The 19138-nt window shown below is 37.2% G+C and overlaps 2 protein-coding genes across 2 annotated transcripts; both read left to right on the top strand.

The window, feature by feature from the left end:
• The first annotated feature begins 1737 nt into the window (after nucleotides 1–1737).
• st6galnac4 (ST6 (alpha-N-acetyl-neuraminyl-2,3-beta-galactosyl-1,3)-N-acetylgalactosaminide alpha-2,6-sialyltransferase 4) lies at nucleotides 1738–6425 on the top strand. Its single transcript, XM_079256893.1, has 5 exons — nucleotides 1738–2033; nucleotides 2132–2281; nucleotides 2689–3098; nucleotides 4146–4253; nucleotides 4436–6425. The coding sequence occupies exons 1-5, from the start codon at nucleotides 1953–1955 to the stop codon at nucleotides 4620–4622; spliced, it is 936 nt and encodes a 311-aa protein (XP_079113019.1). The 5' UTR covers nucleotides 1738–1952; the 3' UTR covers nucleotides 4623–6425.
• A 2035-nt stretch (nucleotides 6426–8460) lies between these two features.
• On the top strand, nucleotides 8461–19058 carry st6galnac6 (ST6 (alpha-N-acetyl-neuraminyl-2,3-beta-galactosyl-1,3)-N-acetylgalactosaminide alpha-2,6-sialyltransferase 6). The gene is made up of 6 exons (XM_079256643.1): nucleotides 8461–8528; nucleotides 8908–8980; nucleotides 11222–11416; nucleotides 16751–17163; nucleotides 17286–17393; nucleotides 17483–19058. The coding sequence occupies exons 2-6, from the start codon at nucleotides 8957–8959 to the stop codon at nucleotides 17682–17684; spliced, it is 942 nt and encodes a 313-aa protein (XP_079112769.1). The 5' UTR covers nucleotides 8461–8528; nucleotides 8908–8956; the 3' UTR covers nucleotides 17685–19058.
• Nucleotides 19059–19138: the final 80 nt, after the last annotated feature.

The raw sequence follows: 19138 nt of genomic DNA, 5'->3' as shown, positions 1-19138 counted from the left end.
GCAGCACAGTAGGTTGTGTCGGGGCGGTCCGTACTTTGGGAGTGAAAGCATACCGACACACCCTCTAGCCAATTGGAGAAGTAGTAAAGAGAGGGTAATTTATTTGGCCAATCGGATGACAGTAAAAGAGGGCTTCAATGCTTGTAAAAGATCCAATCAGCTCATTTTAGCTAGATTTTAGATTCAACACCCCGCCCCAAACTGGCACTGGTAACCTCTGCTAAAAGTTCCAGAAACCTTCACAATATTTTAAAAGGCAAATCACCAGAAATTTAAAGTAATTACTTGGAATTGTTAGATCAAGTTACCCCCCACCCAAACCAAACCAAAATAGTAAAAGCAGATTTGGTCAAATAAATATTGTTTCGGGCCCTGGTTTAGGTACATCTTTGTCAGGGGATCTTAATTCACTTGTCACATGGTTACCAAAAATGCCACTCAACGGCTGCATTTATGCACCATGATAAACAAAGAATTTACACAATTATTTCAGTTTAAAGTACTAATTCGTCTACATATGTTGGAATTACAATTTTATGAACTGCAATTGAACGCATCATTTACTGTGCGAAACGCCCATGGAAGTCTATGAAAACATCAACCCCATAATAAGGTAGCTACTTCCGGTTACAGAAGCTATCTTTCAGAATAATAGCACAATCACCTTCCTATATTCAACATCAGTATAAACTATTAACGTATGTATTAATACTTTCACGCACATTTCTTTTGCTGAGTTGTTGTTTGCTCAATGTTTTTATTAATAGTATTAAGAGTTTTGTCTGTTATAATTATGATGTTTTGTTTTTTTTGTTTTTGTTTTTATTTTTGTTTTTAAATTGCTGATATGGACCGATGTGTCTGGCATGAAGATTGATGCTGCTACTGCTGACGATGATGATTACTTCTATTTCTACTTTATTCATTCATTTTGTTAACCTATTAGTTTAATGAAGGTTTGTGGGGAAACTGGAGCCTGTCCCAACAATTATTGGTTCCACCAATATATATATATATATATATATATATATATATATATATATATATATATATATATATATATATATATATATATATATATATATATATATATATAAATAACACATTATTTACATCTGAGAATAAATTTAGTTATTCCTGTTTTAAAATAATCACCATTTAATGAATGTCAACTGTAGTAAACACCAGGAGTATTTTTGTGTATTTGATGACGGCACATTTTTGTAGGAGAAAAACTTGAAGCAGAGAGGATTCTATGCCACATAATGGAGAAAAATTCAGATCAGATTAGTTTTCAAGTGAGGAAATGGATGGAGAGGATAAGTATCAGCCTGTGATAGTGTAAGATGATGATGATGGAGAGGGACAAGATTCAGAGTTTAACATGTATAACATGTTATTACCATGTTAGATTATTGTAGTATTTATACTATGTGTAAATGCTGTTAAATATTTGCAAGTTAACTACACAAATGCCTACAAAGCTGGTCAATAGGGAGTCATATCACATCCATGACACTGAAATTACTGCATTAACCCAAATTGATTAAACAAAAAAGTTAACCTAAGTTAAGCTAAATTTTACATAACTTAGGAGTGTTTACAGACAGTTCTAAGATGTCTTTGTTAGTGGAGATCTTTGGAAAATATGGGAAAGGCACCAGTCGAGTTTGGTGTGAAAGGGTGAACCGGATATCCTGTTATGGAGGCAAACCGTCTATGAGGCAAACTGTTAAAGCCAGTGTTTAGGCTACTGTGTCAACAATGGTGCGGGAATGACAGACAGCTGAGCAGACTCGGAATAGTTTACTGAAACATGTAGGAATAGACAGTAATAATGGCTCTCCGGTCTGCTAGGTGATAAAAAAAAACCATAGTTATAACCATAGGATATTGATTTAAAATCTTCATGACTCGAGGGTTGGACCTTTGTCTCTTTCTGCCATTGCCGCATGTTAACCGGTTGGAGATATGAAAATAAAGAAGTTTCTGCGGAGTTGGGCTTCTCCAAAAGTTTTGATATGAAAGCGCTGGTAAGAATGACTCAAGGTATTTGTTGCAATATGTTCACTTGTTTGCCAGATGAATGAAAGCCTGGATGTGCCTGACTCTCCTGTTGCGGCCCATGTAGTTGCTCCGACGCTGGTTGTGCCTGCTCATCCTGAGCCTTCCACCGCTGGTTTGGTTTGCACTTGTGATCACAAGGAACGATGGATCATCTAATGCACAAGTCTCGGAGCTGAAGGGCTACATGAGGATCAGCCCTAGTAAAACGGACCAGGTTAGATCCAGGAGCCATGTCAGGATCACAAAAGAGTTGTGGATCCATGACGATGGAAACAGACATGCGCTTTATCAATACTGTGCACCTCCAATATTGTCTTGTGCTGTGCTGTAGAATTACATGCATATTATTTCAGACTATTGCTACTATTATTATAAAATCAAATCAATTCACATATAGTTTTGCAGTGAAGTTTGTTTTATAAATTAGTGCTGTTTTTAATTGGTTAGTAAGTAAAGCAGACACGCTTTGCTTTTTACTCAGTTGAAATATATCAAAATCAAATTTGCAGGTTTAATTCATCATCAGACATATTAGTATCTCACTTTGAGGATATAAAATAGATATAATGGTGTAATTAATGTACAATAACTAAAACTGGCTAATTGTTTTTCCCCTAACAGTTTTTGAACATCCACTGTAACCAGTGTGCCTTGGTCTCCAGCTCTGGCCAGATGCTTGGAGCTAAAGCTGGAGAAGAGATAGACACAACTGGATGTGTGATCCGAATGAACAACGCACCCACTCGAGGGTACGAGAAAGATGTTGGGAGCCGGACCACTGTTCGGGTTGTGTCTCACACCAGTGTCCCCCTGTTGGTTAAAAATGAGAAGTATTACTTCCAGCTGACGGCAGACACAACATATGTGTTCTGGGGTCCTGAGAGAAACATGAGACAAGATGGGAAAGGACACATCTTCAACCTTCTCCTAAAGATGGCAATGAAGTATCCGAAAGCAAAAATATATGCTGTGACCATAGACAAGATTCAGTACTGTGACGGTGTGTTTCAGAATGAAACTGGCAAAAACAGGTAATTTTGATGTCGGCTTGTTAAATAAAAAGTATTAATTGATTTTTTATATGCAGTGAAATGGCTGAATAGAAAAGCAGACAAACAGAAAGCATGATGTGGAGTAGGGCCAGGGTGCAACACGGAACCTAAGTAAGCAGCTACATTGATTCCAGGACAATACTCTGCCCTCAAAACCTGTAATTGAAATTTGTAATACTATGGCGACTGCCAGTCTCCATATTATCCTGTCAGGATGAGAGCCTGATCTTTTCCTTCAGCAGTGTAGCCATGAGAATCCATTATATTTCCCACAAGATATCCATCTCAAAAGAGAAGCTGAGATGTAGGGTACCATTAGCAAGAGGCCAACGTTTAGCCTCCTCATACCGTAGAAGGTGTTGATGATTCTGGGCCAGATGATCATCCATTAGAGGATGAATAGGATACATCTCTTGGAAGGACAGTGGAATATCACAGGAAAGTAAAGTAAAAAAGAAAAGCTTGAGGTCTCGGCTTAGAAGCCGTCCAATTTATGGCAATAGACTAGCTGGCTAGGTGTTTGGATGGCAGGAAGATACTAGGTGTTGCATCATCACTGTAATATTTATGAGGATTAAAACCGGTTCCTCCTGCTCAAAGACAATTCAGTTGAGCAGGAATGAGGAATGAGCACAGGTCCAATCACCTACAAAAGGATTTTTTTTTAATGCTTATGTGCATTTTTGTGCAGCTAATTTTGCTAAATAGATTATGCCGCAATAACTGTATTTTCCATTGTGAGTTTCCTTTGATTATCGCCACCATCAAAGTAAATACCAAAAATAAACATGAAGTTCAGAAACAAGAAACAAACTGCATAATAGCATCATGTTTGAATTCATATGTTTACTTTGTAAAAGTGTGTAATAATACACATCTTGCACATTGTAGTTGCTGTTTTCCTGATACCATTAAGCACACAATAAATGTGTTGTAATGCAGAGCTTATAACACATGCAATTTTTTGGGATTTATTTGAACAATTTGATATTGATCTTAATGAAATGTCTGGGATCTCTCTTACAGGATGAAGACAGGAGCATTTCTCAGCACTGGATTCTTCACAATGATCCTTGCTATAGATATGTGTGAGAGCATCAGTGTTTATGGAATGATTGACAACAACTATTGCAGGTGAGACATTTCTGGTTTATATTCAGGCTCCACACTCCTGTATAAGCATAATATATATATATATGTGTATATATATATATATATATATATATATATATATATATATATATATATATATATATATATATATATATATATATATTTATACACACACACCTTAACATCTGGTGTTTTCTTTACAGCCGAGCCAATCGCAGTGCTGTTCCTTACCACTATTATGAGCAAAACCGAGTCACTGAGTGCAGGATGTACAAGGTCCATGAAAACACCCAACGTGGAGGTCACCGCTTCATCACTGAGAAAGCCATTTATGCTAAGTGGGCAACACGCTACAAAATAGAGTTTAAACACCCCTCTTGGAACCTTTAAGGACTGACATCCTAAAACCAACATTACGCTCTTTTTCTGCATTTAAATCTTTCATGTATAAGAAGATGTCAGCGTTGCCTAAATTTTGGGAGGACCAACAGTGAAACAAACGTTTAAAGTAAAAAAGAGCTCAGTTTTCTCATTGTATCCCCAGCTATTGGTTTCAGCTCATACATATGGTCTGTTTTGTTTCAGATTTAATGCATTTAACTGCTAACGTACAAGGTCCTTTTCAGTATAACTGAATGTTTCTAAGCGTGGGTAGCCAAATATCACTCTGGATATAAAACAAATTAGGACAAAACTAAATTGACATAGTTTATGCCAAAGCTTTGAGCTTTCTTAGTACCTGTGCCTTGAGTTGTAAAATTATTCTGCACAATGCTTTTCTTTAAACTGTAATCTGCCTGTATAATTTAGAGCTGCGATACTGCATGCACCTTTCTTCGTTCAGCCTGCAAGCTTGTAGCACAGGGCTGTGCTTAACAGTTGTTTTCAGAGTGGGTCAAAGTGGCATTTGATATTCTAAATATTAAAAGTCACCATATATGCTAAATATTGTAAAGTTTTTTCAATAGAAAAAACAAACAAATTGTATTTGTGGCACTTTTTGAATAATATATTTTTTTTCAGATTCAGTGAATGCTCCTAAAAGCTCTGACTGTCATTTTATAAAGGGCTACGCTGTATTACTTGGCCTTATTTGCAATGCCACAAGTTACAGTAATTAATACATAAAACATGAGAGGAGTAGTGTTTTATTCAAAGATACAAAACATGTCAATGTTAACAGCGATTAGATGTTTTCATGCGAGTGGCAGGTAGCAGCTTTTACATGTGATTGTGGTAGTTACACTGGTTACCAACAATGCCCTTCAATGCAAACATGACTTTGGAACTGTGTGGCATGTTTGCATGAGAGCAGGGACATAACTTCAGATGTCCTCTCTCTGCAGCACTTTAAGCATCATTGACAGCAGCAAGATGATTTGCATTTCTGCAGCTTTAACACTAATTAACTGCCAAAAATGCCAACAGTAAATACAATTAGAATGGCGTCAGAAACCTACAGATTTATGTGGTTAGTGTGCATAAAATGTACCAGTGGTGCGAATAAGGGAAGCCAACCATGGCCCCATTCGACAATTATAGATTAAGTTTTAAGGATAAGGAACTACACTTGTTGTACTTTCATATAAATATTTTCTCCACTATTTTTACCTAATCTGGTCTTTACGATTGAGTAGCTTCGTTCATAGTTTGTGAGAAGATGTAATTATTAAAGCAGTTTGCTGCCAACAGGAAGCCTCCAGAACATCATAATGGGAACAATATTGTACATTAATGTAATGCTCATGGTCAAATCTGTAAGTGATGCAGCTTTAACTACAGTTTGGAGGGGGGGAAAAAAAGCAGTGTTGCATTGTCAGTAGTGGCCTTGCTGCTTTTTAAATGCTGTTTTGATGGAAAAGTTCAATAATCCATACTGTTGATCATCTTGCAAACTTTGGCAAAGCACTCAGAAGCTCCTGCTCCTCTTGGTTGAACATTTGCTCGCTCTACGTCACGATTTGCTTGGTGATCATCATTGCCAGCTTTAGTTTCTATTTTATACCCAATATAATGACAACTACAGCACACAGTAAAGGAAGCTTCCTGACAGATTTGTGTTGAACGAGCCATGGCGTCTTGCTTTCACTCTGAATGTAAATGACTCAAATAAATCAACACAAACGGACCAATCTTGTCTTCATACACCCATACACTTCATACATTTTTTTAAATTGTTTACAGTTTATATGTTTCTGCCTGTTAAAACATAGCACTGCCTTGTTGGTTACATAATGCTTGTTTTGTGACTAATTCCAAAGACTGCAACGGTGTTTGCACCACTGAGTAGGTGTTTTACTATAAAGTAATACTCAAGTATGACTTGTGATAAATGTGTATTACTCACTGTGTTTTTGTTTGTTTTAAGTAGACTACGCACTGCAAAGAACTTGAATATAAACTTGAACAATGTCCAGTGCTAGAGCTATTTGTCTGTATGAATAAACCTGCTGTCAAATCTGTAGGAGACTCTGTGTGTGTGTGTGTGTGTGTGTGTGTGTGTGTGTGTGTGTGTGTGTGTGTGAGAGAGAGAGAGAGACTGAAGTTGTTGTGAAAGATGGCCTTTTTACATAATTTCATTTCACTTATAGGCTTGTCACATTTTCACACAACTCACAGAGGTTAGTTTAGCAGTGATTAGCTGACATTATCAGTGTGGGAAAAGCTATTTGTTGTTTAAAATGAGCTCAAATAAGGAAATGATCATATTCTTTTCTGTACCTAACACATATTTTAGTAGGAACATAATCAAACTGGCTGATTGGCTGAATCTACGGGACCTCAAAATCTGCTTTTGTTTCTTCACCATGTTATTGTAAAATCTTTTGAAGGCAACTTTGTATTTCTGAAAAGATGTCTGAATCATAAAAAGTCACATCCCTGATTTGAATTTGGATCATTTGTCAGGCGACTGAATGACCCAAATATTAATCTTTATTATGGATGTGTTATTTTACTGTAATAAACAGGAATCTGCAGCAATGGAGGTTAATCAAGCCTTTGAAGTGGGTGCTACATATTCCCACGATGTCCCACCTTTTAATCTTACAAACCTTTCTGTATAATAATAAATAAATGGAAAGACAATGCTGTTCTCAAACTTTTGACCAAAAGTGTACATACATGATACGTAATAACCTATAATATTTTTTAAATCAATGAATATGTTTGAGAATAATTGGAAACAAAGACAATAAAAAAAATTATTTGGCCTGTCAAGAAACCCATCTGCTTCTGGGACAAATTATTGTTTAGTTTTATGCGGAAGTGAAATCATCGGTGATATATTTCCAGAGCATAATAATCTAAATTTAGCTGCAACATACTGAAAGATAGTGGAGGGATTCTGTCAGGTTTTTGAAGAAATCTGAAATCTTGTAAATATTCATCAAAAATTAATTTGTTAAAATATTTACTTAGGGGATCATATATGTTGTGGAAAAAAGTCTATCAATGACAAGGAGTCTGGTTCTGAAGTGAAAAAGATTACAAAGTTTATTGAACAGAAAATAAGAAAGAACAAAGTCATACAAATTGCAATTTGGAGAAACAGTTCAGAGGTCCAAAGGCAGAAGTCTGAAATGCTCTAAAGAGTTCTACACAAAACTACTTAACCGCTCGCCTACAGTACGTCCATTTCATGTCATAAACCTATGTTATTCTAAGCAAGAAATGTCTGTTGTTGCTTAAAAAGTTGAGGTCAAACTGACCACTAAGTTATAATCTCCCTAATGGTCCCGGGGTGTCTGACTCTTTAGTTGTAAAACTCTTCAAAGGAAGAGTGTTCTAGTTAATCAGATCCCAGATGTCTGAATGCAAACATCTCAGGGCCTCTACACATTAGCTATGTGAGAATAAGCAGATACTCTGTAACTAAGCTTAAGTTCTTAAGTTCATCATGGCCATTTCAGAAAGCCCACAAAGCCAGAAATCAAAAATGAATATATGCTCAGGTCTATAAAATATATGAAAATATGTTAGAACATAAAACCTCCACTACAATGTACATCTGAACACAGTCCTTCACTTTGTCAGTTTTCATTAGAAGTCCTTAAAATTAGTTTTCTTTTTTAAATTAGTTTTAATATTTTTCTCTTTTTTTAAATGAGGAAATTTAATGGACCGAGTTTTCTAGGAAGGGGTATGGTTTCAGTGGATTATCCACCGTGGAAAGTTGGGCTGCTGAACTCTGCTGCAGTGGAGGACGCTGCGATGACGTAAGCAAGTGGCGCAGGAAGATGGGGAACAAGAGGGAAGAGGGACACACCAGACAGAGACCACCAACACCATGACAAGGTAAGATCAACGACCAGGACCGATAACATGATCACATACCCTGAGTTTTGTTTGTACCGGTTCCGCATCAGCGGGATGTACGTTTTGCCAAACTGCCAGCGAAGAAGAAGAAGAAGAAAGGAGCGGTAGCGGCGCAAGGCAAGCGGTTGCGCAAGATGGGGTTTCTTTCCAAATGTTTACATTTCACTGCCTTGGATGCTCTCAACGTTTTATCGATACGAGATGCCAAAAAAAAAAGCCGTTAAATTATAGTGTTGCTGGTATTTAAAAAACAAAAAACAAAAACAAAAACAGAAGCTATGAGAAATATTAAAAAAAGCTATTTTCATAGGAAGCGTCCATAAATGAGTTGACATGAATGAGCGCCTCTTCCCTTCAGGTATGATGACAGACAGTAACAGGCCGTGTGTTGGATCTGATCGGAAAGTATGGGGCTCAGGCTCAACGGTAAGGTAAGAGACACCAAACCAGGGGAGGGAGTGGCACTAAGACCTCCTGCTTCTCATCATCACCATCATCACTAAGCAGGCTACTGGAGGCTTCCATCTATGTAGGAAGCATTTACACCCCCACATTTAATTCATAAGCAACCTGGATGGAGGCTGCGAATAACAGTGCTGTTAAACACGGTAATAATACACATGATGTACTTACAAACAGTAATAAACTCTAAAATGATCATTATCTCTGCATGGAATGTTATCATGCACTGTTAAACATTAATGATTACTCATATTTTCTCATTATAAATTCAGATCAATTATAACTTTCATCCCCACGGCTCTTTAATAGCTTACTAAATTAATTAATTTAGGGGCCAATTCCAATTCTCATTCTTGGCCCTTCAGTCCGGTTGCCTTTTGGATTGCTAAATGATCACTGTTGCCTGAGACAAAGTAGAGTTTTTTTACTTGGAAAATGGAGGGATGGCACCAAGTTGTTGGGACAAAGCCAAAGAAGTCTAAATTGTAAATATAAACCTTTGGATCTATTGGGGAAAAATTGACAGAAAAAATCCTGAATCATGATAATCAGTGATCACTTAGAAGTTTGATGAAATTAAACTTAAGAAAAACAACAGGGCTTAATAATAATAATAATAATAATAATAATAATAATAATAATAATAATAATGTTTAATATTGAAAGTAAGAGCATTTTCACACGCACACACAATATGAGGGGAACTCAAGGGAGTGAACAGCTGTGTAGCCAGTTGTGTTATAAGAAATACTGGTAGTTATAAGAAAATGACTAATCACTGAGACTAAAGGAGCATAAAAACTGAACTCTGGAGCAATGGAAGAATGGCATGATGAGTCCAAATTTATCCTGTTCCAGAGTGACGGGAGCATCAGGGTAAGGAAAGAGGAGGATGAAATGATGCAGCCATCATGCCTACAAGCCTGTGGGGGCAGTACTTTGATCTGGGGTTGCTGCAGTTGGTCAGGTCTAAGTTTAGCAACATTATGTGCCTAAAGAATGAGATCAGCTGACTACCTGAATATGCTGAAGGACCAGGTTATTCCACAAATGGATTTTTTTCTTCCCTGATCGCACAAGCAGATTATGCTGTAGAACCAGGACTCATTTTACCACATGGATTGGGCACCAGAGTCAGGACCTGAACCCCTCTGAGAGTGTTTGGGATGTGCTGGAGAAGACTTTGCACAGTGGTTAGACTCTCTTCCATCTACATAAACAAAATCTGAAAAATTAATGCAACAGTGGATGGAAATAAATCTTATGACATTGTGGAAGGTTATCAAACCAATGTCACAGTGAATGCATTATGCCTGATGGTATTAAAGATAAAAACAATCCAACAAATTATTAAAAGTGTGTGATCTTTCTTTTTTTGTGGCAACTTTGTATCATGGAGTAATTTTTGCAGATGGCAGGGAAATTGGAAGAAGGATTTAAAAAAATGTAACAACTACAGACTAAATGTTATATAAAAATGATAAAGAAAATGCTGCCTAAAAATACAAAAGCTTGCAAAAAGACGTGAACACAAGGAAAGAAAGACAAGCCCAAAGATAAACACATCAAGAAACCAAAGAGCATGACAGAAAAATATAAATATAAACTTGAGGGTTTTATAGTAAGCCTGGTAGTTACTGCTCTTCACTGAAAATGTAAAGTATCAGATATTTTAAAAAATAAATAAGTAAAGTAACACGTGACTGTATTACACCTGTAGATGATTACTGTTTATGCAGTAAAGGGAAAATAAAAACTGCATTATATTTAATGTATCATCACTGATTTAACAGTTGTTTTTTTTTCCAGGAATAATTGAATATTTATTTGAGTTCAAAGCATCATTTGATGAGTAAATTTATCAAATGTTGAAATGCTTTCCTTACAAACTTAGTGTAGTTGTTTCAATAATTTGTATTTTCATCTCAAATTGTACATACTATTGGGCAGTTTAATCTGAAATTGTGCATTGTTTTTATTGTTCAGCACTTTGGGCAACTGGGGTTGTAGTAAATGTGTTAAACAAATAAACTGGAAGTTAAACTAAAATTCATACACATCCATAATGAAGCATTTGTACCCGTAACAACATAAATGTTGTGGAATGAAAATATTAAATGTCTCAAACATCACATATACTACACATTTACTTTGTAAGTATCTCATATTTGTATTTAATTAAGCGCCCGCCACTGTTGCTTACACTGCAGGGTCAGCAGAGCCACAGGATGGTGATCTTCCTCGCCCTCTTCATCCTGATGACACTCCTCATCCTCTATGGCTCCAACAACGTCACAGAAAGCTCCTACATCCCCTTTCACGTAGTATCAAATCACGTTGTCAAGACTACAGACCTTAAGAAGTGGTCTTTCAAGGACGGCTATGTTCCAGTTTACGGGAACAAAGTAAGTCACACAGCAAACGTTACACCTTTTAATGCAGAGGAGGAAAACTGGATTGAAAGCGGGGTAAGAATCCTGGTTTTACCCAAGAACCAGTTATAAACTAGGCATCTACACTTGACATCACCAGGGGAACCCGGCTACAGTGTCCATTGACACTTTCAGGTGTCTAACTTGTAAAATATGTTGATAAGATGCCTAAAAACAGACTAGAAACAAACCACCTTACCATGAGAAGCTCTCAGGTGAAGGAAGAAGTTGTTTTGATGCAAAAATAGTGCTGAATATTTATAACTTGAATTTTTACAAGATGCCTGACAAGAATGAAGTCCAGGTTTAGATGCATTGCAACCAGTTTCAGTCTGACATTTTTACCTTGTGTTTGGTGCTCGTGTCATTAATTAAAAAAGGACTGATTATTAAATGTGCATGCAGCCATTTTACAAACACGTGAAGATGTGAGTCTTAAAACTGTCGGCTGCAACTACATTATCATTCTGAAAATGTGTGTTACTTAAATATTTACTGTTCTGATATTTTGATTCTGAAATAAGATATTTCAAATTCTTTTCTGATAAATGAATCTATTCTGGCTGTTATGATAGATAAATGTCTAAATATACAGGATTAAGTCATTCCTTGGATACATCTTGTGTGAGAAAAAAAGAGGAGTGAAAATAAGGAAAGCAAGCAAAACTATGTGACAATATATCTATTTATGACTAGAAGAATAAAATATACCAACATACTAACAGGATCTGAAGGTGGTTAGTAAACTCTCCAAGTCATTGTTCAAGTGCCAGGATCCTGTAGGTTTTCGATGTATCTCTGCTCCAACACACCTGACTAATTAAATGGATCCACCAGACTATGATGTTCTGAACAATGACTCAGTCATTTATGTTGGAACAGGGAGACATGGTAAACCTGCGGGATTGTGTCCTCGAGGACCAATGCTGGACACTCCTGACGTAGCAGGATGTAGCAGTGGTTTGTTGTAGCATAACAAACCACCACAATCATGTTGTGGGAAGTGATCTTTTACATATGAAGTGTTTTCCAGGTTGGAGACCGTTACGTTTGCAGTCGGTTTGATATGAGTTGTGAGGTGTTCCACCTCACCTGTCCACTCAACATTACATTCATGTAGTTGACACTTAGTAAAATAGACAGCTTTTGGGCACATAAAACCAAAACTTTGCTTTTTATGATGACCTCGGTCAACCAGAACCACAGCCAACTGATGCAGCCAAGTACACAATGGTTTAACAGTTGAAAAGATGAATTATTACATCAGAAATTCTGAGTAAGACAGATGGAAAAAGACAGTGACCATTGCTGTAAACAAAACACTGGAATGGTGGATCAACCCTAGACTTCTATGTGGGGTGACATTGGTGCAGATTCTCTATAAATAGCAGCTGGGGGTGGGGGGGTAGGAGTTGAAGCAGAGGTGAGGTGCATCTGAAACGAATGCTGCAGTGAGCAAATAATAAATGTAGACAGAAGTTTATTTCAGGAATGTAACACACTTCTCAGTGATGCATGCTGAAAAGTAAAAAGACAGGATTTTGTATCCAAATGAACAAGATGACACTTATTTATTAATAAACACTGGTTTAATTGAATAGAGAGTGCAGCTAATGATGAGTATACGCTGACAAATGATGGTATAATGTTAAAAGCAGCCATCCAATCCCCTTTCACTATTCCTCCTGTTGTGAGCATGTTATTATTTGCATGCTCCATTAACTCATTACTTTCTGTAAACAGACTGAGGTGAGGATTATCCGACCCCTTGGTGATGTACACACGAGCAGCTGCTGGACTTTGCTGGGTAGAATTTCATTAATCTATTTTTCTGTATGGAAATGATTTCTATAGAGAAATTGTCCTCATGGGAGCGTGAATATATTAACCTCATTGCAGATATATTGACTAAAAAATATTAAAAGCCTGAAGTTTCATTCTGGTTATTGTCCAGCTCTGTTTGACTGCAGGGCAGCATCCTGACAGAAAAGGACGGCTCCAGCTTCCTCCTGATAGTTAGAGTCCTCTGTAACTCAATACTAAATAGTTAATTATTACTTAGAGGACATAGTAAAGGGTTACTGTGAGGATCCAGAGGTTCAGCCACACACAAAGGAGCTGTGAACAAAAAGCAGTTTATTTAAGGAATGAGGGACGAGGCTAAGGAGCAGAGGATCAATCCAGGGACATGAGCAGCTGGGAGAGTCCAGGTTCTAGAGTCAAGGTCAGGAGGGAGGCATGAGGTCAAGATTATAATGCAGGTGAAGTACTTAGCCTGGAAAATATGCACGGCTCGGGGGTCCAAAGGCAAGGGTCAGTGCCTAGAAAATCAGAGAGGCTAGAGTGTTCTTTGTGGGCAAGGAGAGGAATCCAGGGATGGCAACAAGGGACAATCCATATATCGCTGGACACCAACTAGACATTGGTCTGCTGATAATCTGCTGATAATGGGAAGATACTGGAGAGTGTTTAAGTAGGCTGTGAGTCATGACTAAATAGGCAGAAGACCAGATGAACTGAATGGGACTGATGATCACAGAGAACACAGCAGAGGCCATTAGGAAGCCCCATGTGGACCGAGTTCCAGCTGATGAGTGGCGGCAGGTCAGGGAAGAAAAACATGACAGGACATAGTTCCTTCCTGGTAGGAGTGGTCTCTTCCATGATGATGGTAAATCCTTACAAATGCTTTGATAAGACTTTTTATTTATGGGAAACATGTTATTACAGTTCTCAAGTCGAACACCTGTGGGAGAGTTTTACGAATGTCTGACAGTATTTACTACCACTATCTTTTTAAACAAATGAGAAAATGACTCCGTATTTTTTAATGCTTTCATGAGAAAGAATAAATTGGACTAATACAGAGATTCATCATGAAGGAAGTCGCCTCAGACAAAGGTTTTTGGGCTTAAATGTTTTTTTTTTTTTTATCCTTATTTGCTCTCTTATAACCCCGTAAACCTAATCAGCATTGTGTTTTTTATTCCAGCGCTGGGAACCATGTTTTCTTGTTAAAGCTATGTGCTTTTTAACCCTCTGATGCTTGAATCATGAAAAAACAATGCCACATTTTTTTTTTACATTCAATATTTTTCTTCTACACACATGTACAGAGACACGTTTTTTTTTCTTTAATATTAGTTGACTTTTTTTTACTTATATTTATTTTATCTGTTCTTTAAAAATATTGATAAAATAATATATTGTCACATTTATATAATAGAAATATTCTCTAAAAATGGACTAGTATCATTTTCTTGTCCTGTTTATCACTGAGGTAAAGTTGGTAATTACATGTATGTGTATATATGAAATTTTATACAATATTTGTTAATTCTTCAGTGAGTGGCAGTGGGTTGGGGGACTCCTAATGTCTCCTGAAGTGGTAAAATTGCAAATACACCATTCTCACTTATGAATATACTAGAAAACAGCCTTTAAGTAGGTGTCCACTGTAGTGGACATGATCCGTCAAAGGTTGGACCGGAATAAGACAGGTTCATGGGATCTAGAATGGACTGCACATACCTTGGTCATGCTGTTTGCATTACTAAATGGCGTGTAATGTGATTCTGAAACTGGGAAACTTAATTTTCCAGCAGTGGTAACTTGATTTTCCCCTCAGGTTTACAGTTCTTTTAGTCCTCCAGAGCCCTTGGGTCCTTGCATACCAAACATCTATACAAAGACTCACGATGAGTCCTTTTTAAGTTTTCTTGCTCCACATTTTTGAAACAATCTGGCAGAAGACCTTAGAGGGGTTCAAACTGTTGACATTTTAAAAAAACAGGCGAAAGACTAAAGAGGAAATTTCACAGTTTATCTTTTCTGTTCTTACTGGTGTCTCTCTTTCAACATGCTCTGCATCATTACTCTTGGTCTATGAGGGAAAGGGCTATAGGGACAATAGGAACACAATAAAAACATGATAAAACATAAATAAAATAAGACAATCTGTGAACATATAAACAGAAACAACCAAAAAAAGAAAAAAAAAAAGCTAAATCTGCATTTACAACTCCACATTGCTCGTCTGGGGCAATATGACCCCAGGAGAGGATCTGGGCAGGATTTGGACAATGATGGAGTGTAAGAACCATATCTCAAGTTATCCCAAGGATGGCGACATTTTCTATCATCTTCCTGAAGTCAGCCTGCCCAAAGTTTTAAAAGACTCTTTTCTGACCTTGTGGTCAGAACCGCTTCAGTCTACTAAACGGCTTCTCTGGTTGTAACCATAGAACTACTTTCTTCTTCTTTTATCCACCCATTTATTTACTTGTCCATATTCTAATAAACCGGGTTAGACTTTTGCCAACTCATCCAGACTCTTTGGTAATTTTTTACACAACAAGAAAGTCTTTTTAACTTGGCTTTTAGTAGATGATTTCTTATGAAGTTATTTGAATGAAACTTATTAACTGTTGTTGTTTTATTTTGTTTTACTATTAGTAGTAGTTTTATGTAAGCACAGTTTTTTTTCTTTTATTAACTTCTTTATATATTTTATACTTTTATATTTGTTGCTGTTGTTTCTTTTTTTCCATGGTTTTTTAGATGTGTGGTTTTTTTTTTTTTAATCCAACTTTTTTCTCTTGATTTTCCTCATGGGCACCGTCCACGCTGGTGGCCATGACTACTCAGTCTGCAGGCTTGTTGCCACAGTGATCACCCTTGTCTGTTGGGTGGGTGGTCTGACCAGCTGTGAACTGGGAGGTTCCTATGTTGGCGGCCTCTGCAGCTCCCAGTGTGGACAGATCCCCAAGATATGGCTTCTTCACAGCATCAAGCTAGAAAAATTTGGTTTGAAGTTTGTGGGATATGGGACTGGGGAAGGGGGGTGGCTTTGTGTGGTTTATGAGTGTGAGAGTATCAATAATTAGGTATGTTTTTAAGTCGGTTAAATTTCATAATTACATATATAAAAGCTTATTTTTATTTTGATGTTTAATTTTGTTTATGTAAATCACTTTGCGGGGCTCTTCTGGTATAAAAAGTGCTCAACAAATGAGATGTGATTTGATTTCATTTGCATTCAAACTGTACTGAACCACTTTAAGATGTAAGTTAGCCGACGTAAACATCACATTAAAATTAGGCAAATACTTCATTAATATCAATAATATCCATAAATATGAGGGGTTTTACAATCATTTTACTATTAATGTCTATTATTATTATCAGTTCCTTGTTGTATTTTGTAAAATGTGCTCAAACATTGATTAGAAGAAGTTAAACACTTCTTAATGGGAATGTACAACTGTCTGTGAAACTAAGACACTTTCGTTTCTGTTTCCTTCTCAGAGTATGACATTACACTGTCATCAATGTGCACTGGTGACGAGCTCAAGCCACGTTCTGGGAAGTCGAGCAGGAGATGAGATCGACCACACAGAGTGTGTGATTCGCATGAACGATGCTCCCACCTTGGGTTTTGAGTCTGATGTCGGGAACAGGACTACGCTCAGGGTCGTAGCTCACGCTAGTGTGTTCAGGGTGGTGCGAAGGCCTAATGAGTTCCTGCACCAAACAGACAGAAACTCTACCATCATTTTCTGGGGGCCCCCAAATAAGATTGGGAAGGATGCAAAAGGAACCCTGTACAGACTGATCCAGAGAGTCAGCATGACCTACAGCAACTTGTCTTTTTTCACCATCACACCAAACAATATGCGCAGATTTGATAATCTGTTTCACAGAGAGACAGGACGAGATAGGTCAGTATTCATGGCACCATCGTAATCACACCGTTTCAAACCCTGATCTCTGATTATTGTCACATTCACAAACTCTGCTTTCTTGTTTGGTTTGTGTTTTTTTTTTTTTTTTTCCTGTTCAGGCAAAAATCCCATTCATGGCTGAGCACAGGCTGGTTCACAATGGTCATAGCCATTGAGATGTGTGATAACATTAAAGTATACGGCATGGTTCCACCAAATTACTGTGGGTGAGTATAATAATTCCTCAAAACGCACAAACTCATAATTACAAGTCAGAGAGTATGTTTCCATCTAACTTCTAAACATAATATTACAGTCTTTCGCTATCCAGAAGAAAACCAGTATCCAAGAAGATGCCGTACCACTACTACAAACCCAGGGGGCCTGATGAATGTATAATGTACATACAGAATGAGAGCGGCTGGAGAGGAAACCATCATCGCTTTATAACAGAGAAGCAGGTGTTTGCACGCTGGGCAAAGCAGTACAACATCACATTCAATCACCCAAAGTGGTGAGAAGACAGATGTGAAGTCCACAGAGACGAATCTGCCTGAACAAACACTGTGCACGAATTCTTTCCAACTTCCCAAAGTTAGACTTCACAAATGATTGGTGGCTAATTTTCAAGGCTTTCCATGAGGGTGAAGAAGCATTTGGAAAAGCTACTGTAGGACCAAACATAGAGCAGGAGAATGCAGGTAATGGATTTAGCTGTTTATGGATTAATGTGTATAGACCTGTGTGACAGGTGTTTTTGTAAATAGAGAAAAGAATTTTCCTACATCTTTATATTTTATGTATTAAAATTTCATATTTTCCCATGCTTAGGGGGGATTATATCACCAAACATAATTAACCAGATGTAATCAAATGGCCTATAAAATAAAGAAAAGTTAGTTCTTTTTGTCCATTAAAGAACATGTTGTACAGCTACAGCAGGCATAGTGCATATATCATTGAGCCAGCCTATAAGCGGTCCATACTAGATAAAGCCTTATAAAAAATATTAAAGCAGTATTTGCTGTCCGCTGAATGCAGCATTTTGAGTTTGACACATTTAGACCCCCTGAACCAATATAAGCGCAGTCAATTGAATATAAATGCTGGAAGGTACCATTACTCCATTATGCCTCTGTAATGCAAAGTGAAACCCCTTAACCTCAGTTTTATTTTATTGCATGCAGTTAAAATCATCCACAGGATAGTTTACACATTCATAAATACCTTCATTTTGAGATTATATGAATAAGTGGAAGAGTGCTTTTTTCCCTCCCTTTTTGGGGGACTGTGTTGCCTTTTCAAATAATTGTCTTGAAAAAACTATTATCTGTCTTCAGGAGAGGCTCTGCAGAGTGTGCTTTATTTAATAGGTTTGTAGCCTTATTTCTGTGAAATCATGTCAGTAATAAATAGGAATAAAATACATGAACTGAGACAACTTTTGTTGTACTTCACAATGAATTACTTTCTGCACCTGGGGAGATTACAGCCTGAGAAAGCAACTTTTCTGTGATACGAATTCTTAAAAGCGAGAACCACGAGCAACACATGATCTTGTACTCAAGGAAGTGGCAACTCTTCATGCAGGATACGAAGTAAACATACATTTAACAGTTTAAACAAAAACACAATGCAAGTCTGTGCATGAAATGTTCAGAGAAATGCAGATTGCTTAATTAGACATTTACTTTCACTAATTGTAATCAAATTTAAGCCCATTTCTCAAATATGTTTTCCACCCAGATAAAAACAATACAGCAGACTGTTTCCCTGCAATATGAGAAAATTACATTAATTAATCAGGAAGTGCACGAAGCTTTCATTGGAACTGTAATGCGATTGCACCTTGAAGACAATCTGCAGTCTGTAGCTGCTGTAGTCTTTTACTGAAAAACATCCCAATTCATGCAGGTGTTTTCACCACTTGAATAAAAACCTGAAACTAAAGATGTGCAAGTATTTTTCATTT

Source organism: Telmatherina bonti (genome assembly GCF_933228915.1).
Source record: "Telmatherina bonti genome assembly, chromosome: 17".
NCBI classification, from domain to species: Eukaryota; Metazoa; Chordata; class Actinopteri; order Atheriniformes; family Telmatherinidae; genus Telmatherina; species Telmatherina bonti.
The sequence above is the reverse complement of the archived record's forward strand: the minus strand, read 5'-3'. Positions and strand labels throughout refer to the sequence as shown.

Excerpts from the sequence above, each read along its gene's own strand:
- st6galnac4 (XM_079256893.1), top strand. The coding sequence starts at position 1,953 with ATGTTAACCGGTTGGAGATATGAAAATAAAGAAGTTTCTGCGGAGTTG. Across the intron at positions 2,034-2,131 it reads GTTTTGATATGAAAGCGCTG|TTGCTCCGACGCTGGTTGTG; the intron begins GTAAGAATGACT and ends CGGCCCATGTAG. Across the intron at positions 3,099-4,145 it reads AATGAAACTGGCAAAAACAG|GATGAAGACAGGAGCATTTC; the intron begins GTAATTTTGATG and ends TCTCTCTTACAG.
- st6galnac6 (XM_079256643.1), top strand. The coding sequence starts at position 8,957 with ATGGGGCTCAGGCTCAACGGTAAG. Across the intron at positions 17,164-17,285 it reads AGAGAGACAGGACGAGATAG|GCAAAAATCCCATTCATGGC; the intron begins GTCAGTATTCAT and ends TTTCCTGTTCAG. Across the intron at positions 17,394-17,482 it reads GTTCCACCAAATTACTGTGG|TCTTTCGCTATCCAGAAGAA; the intron begins GTGAGTATAATA and ends ATAATATTACAG.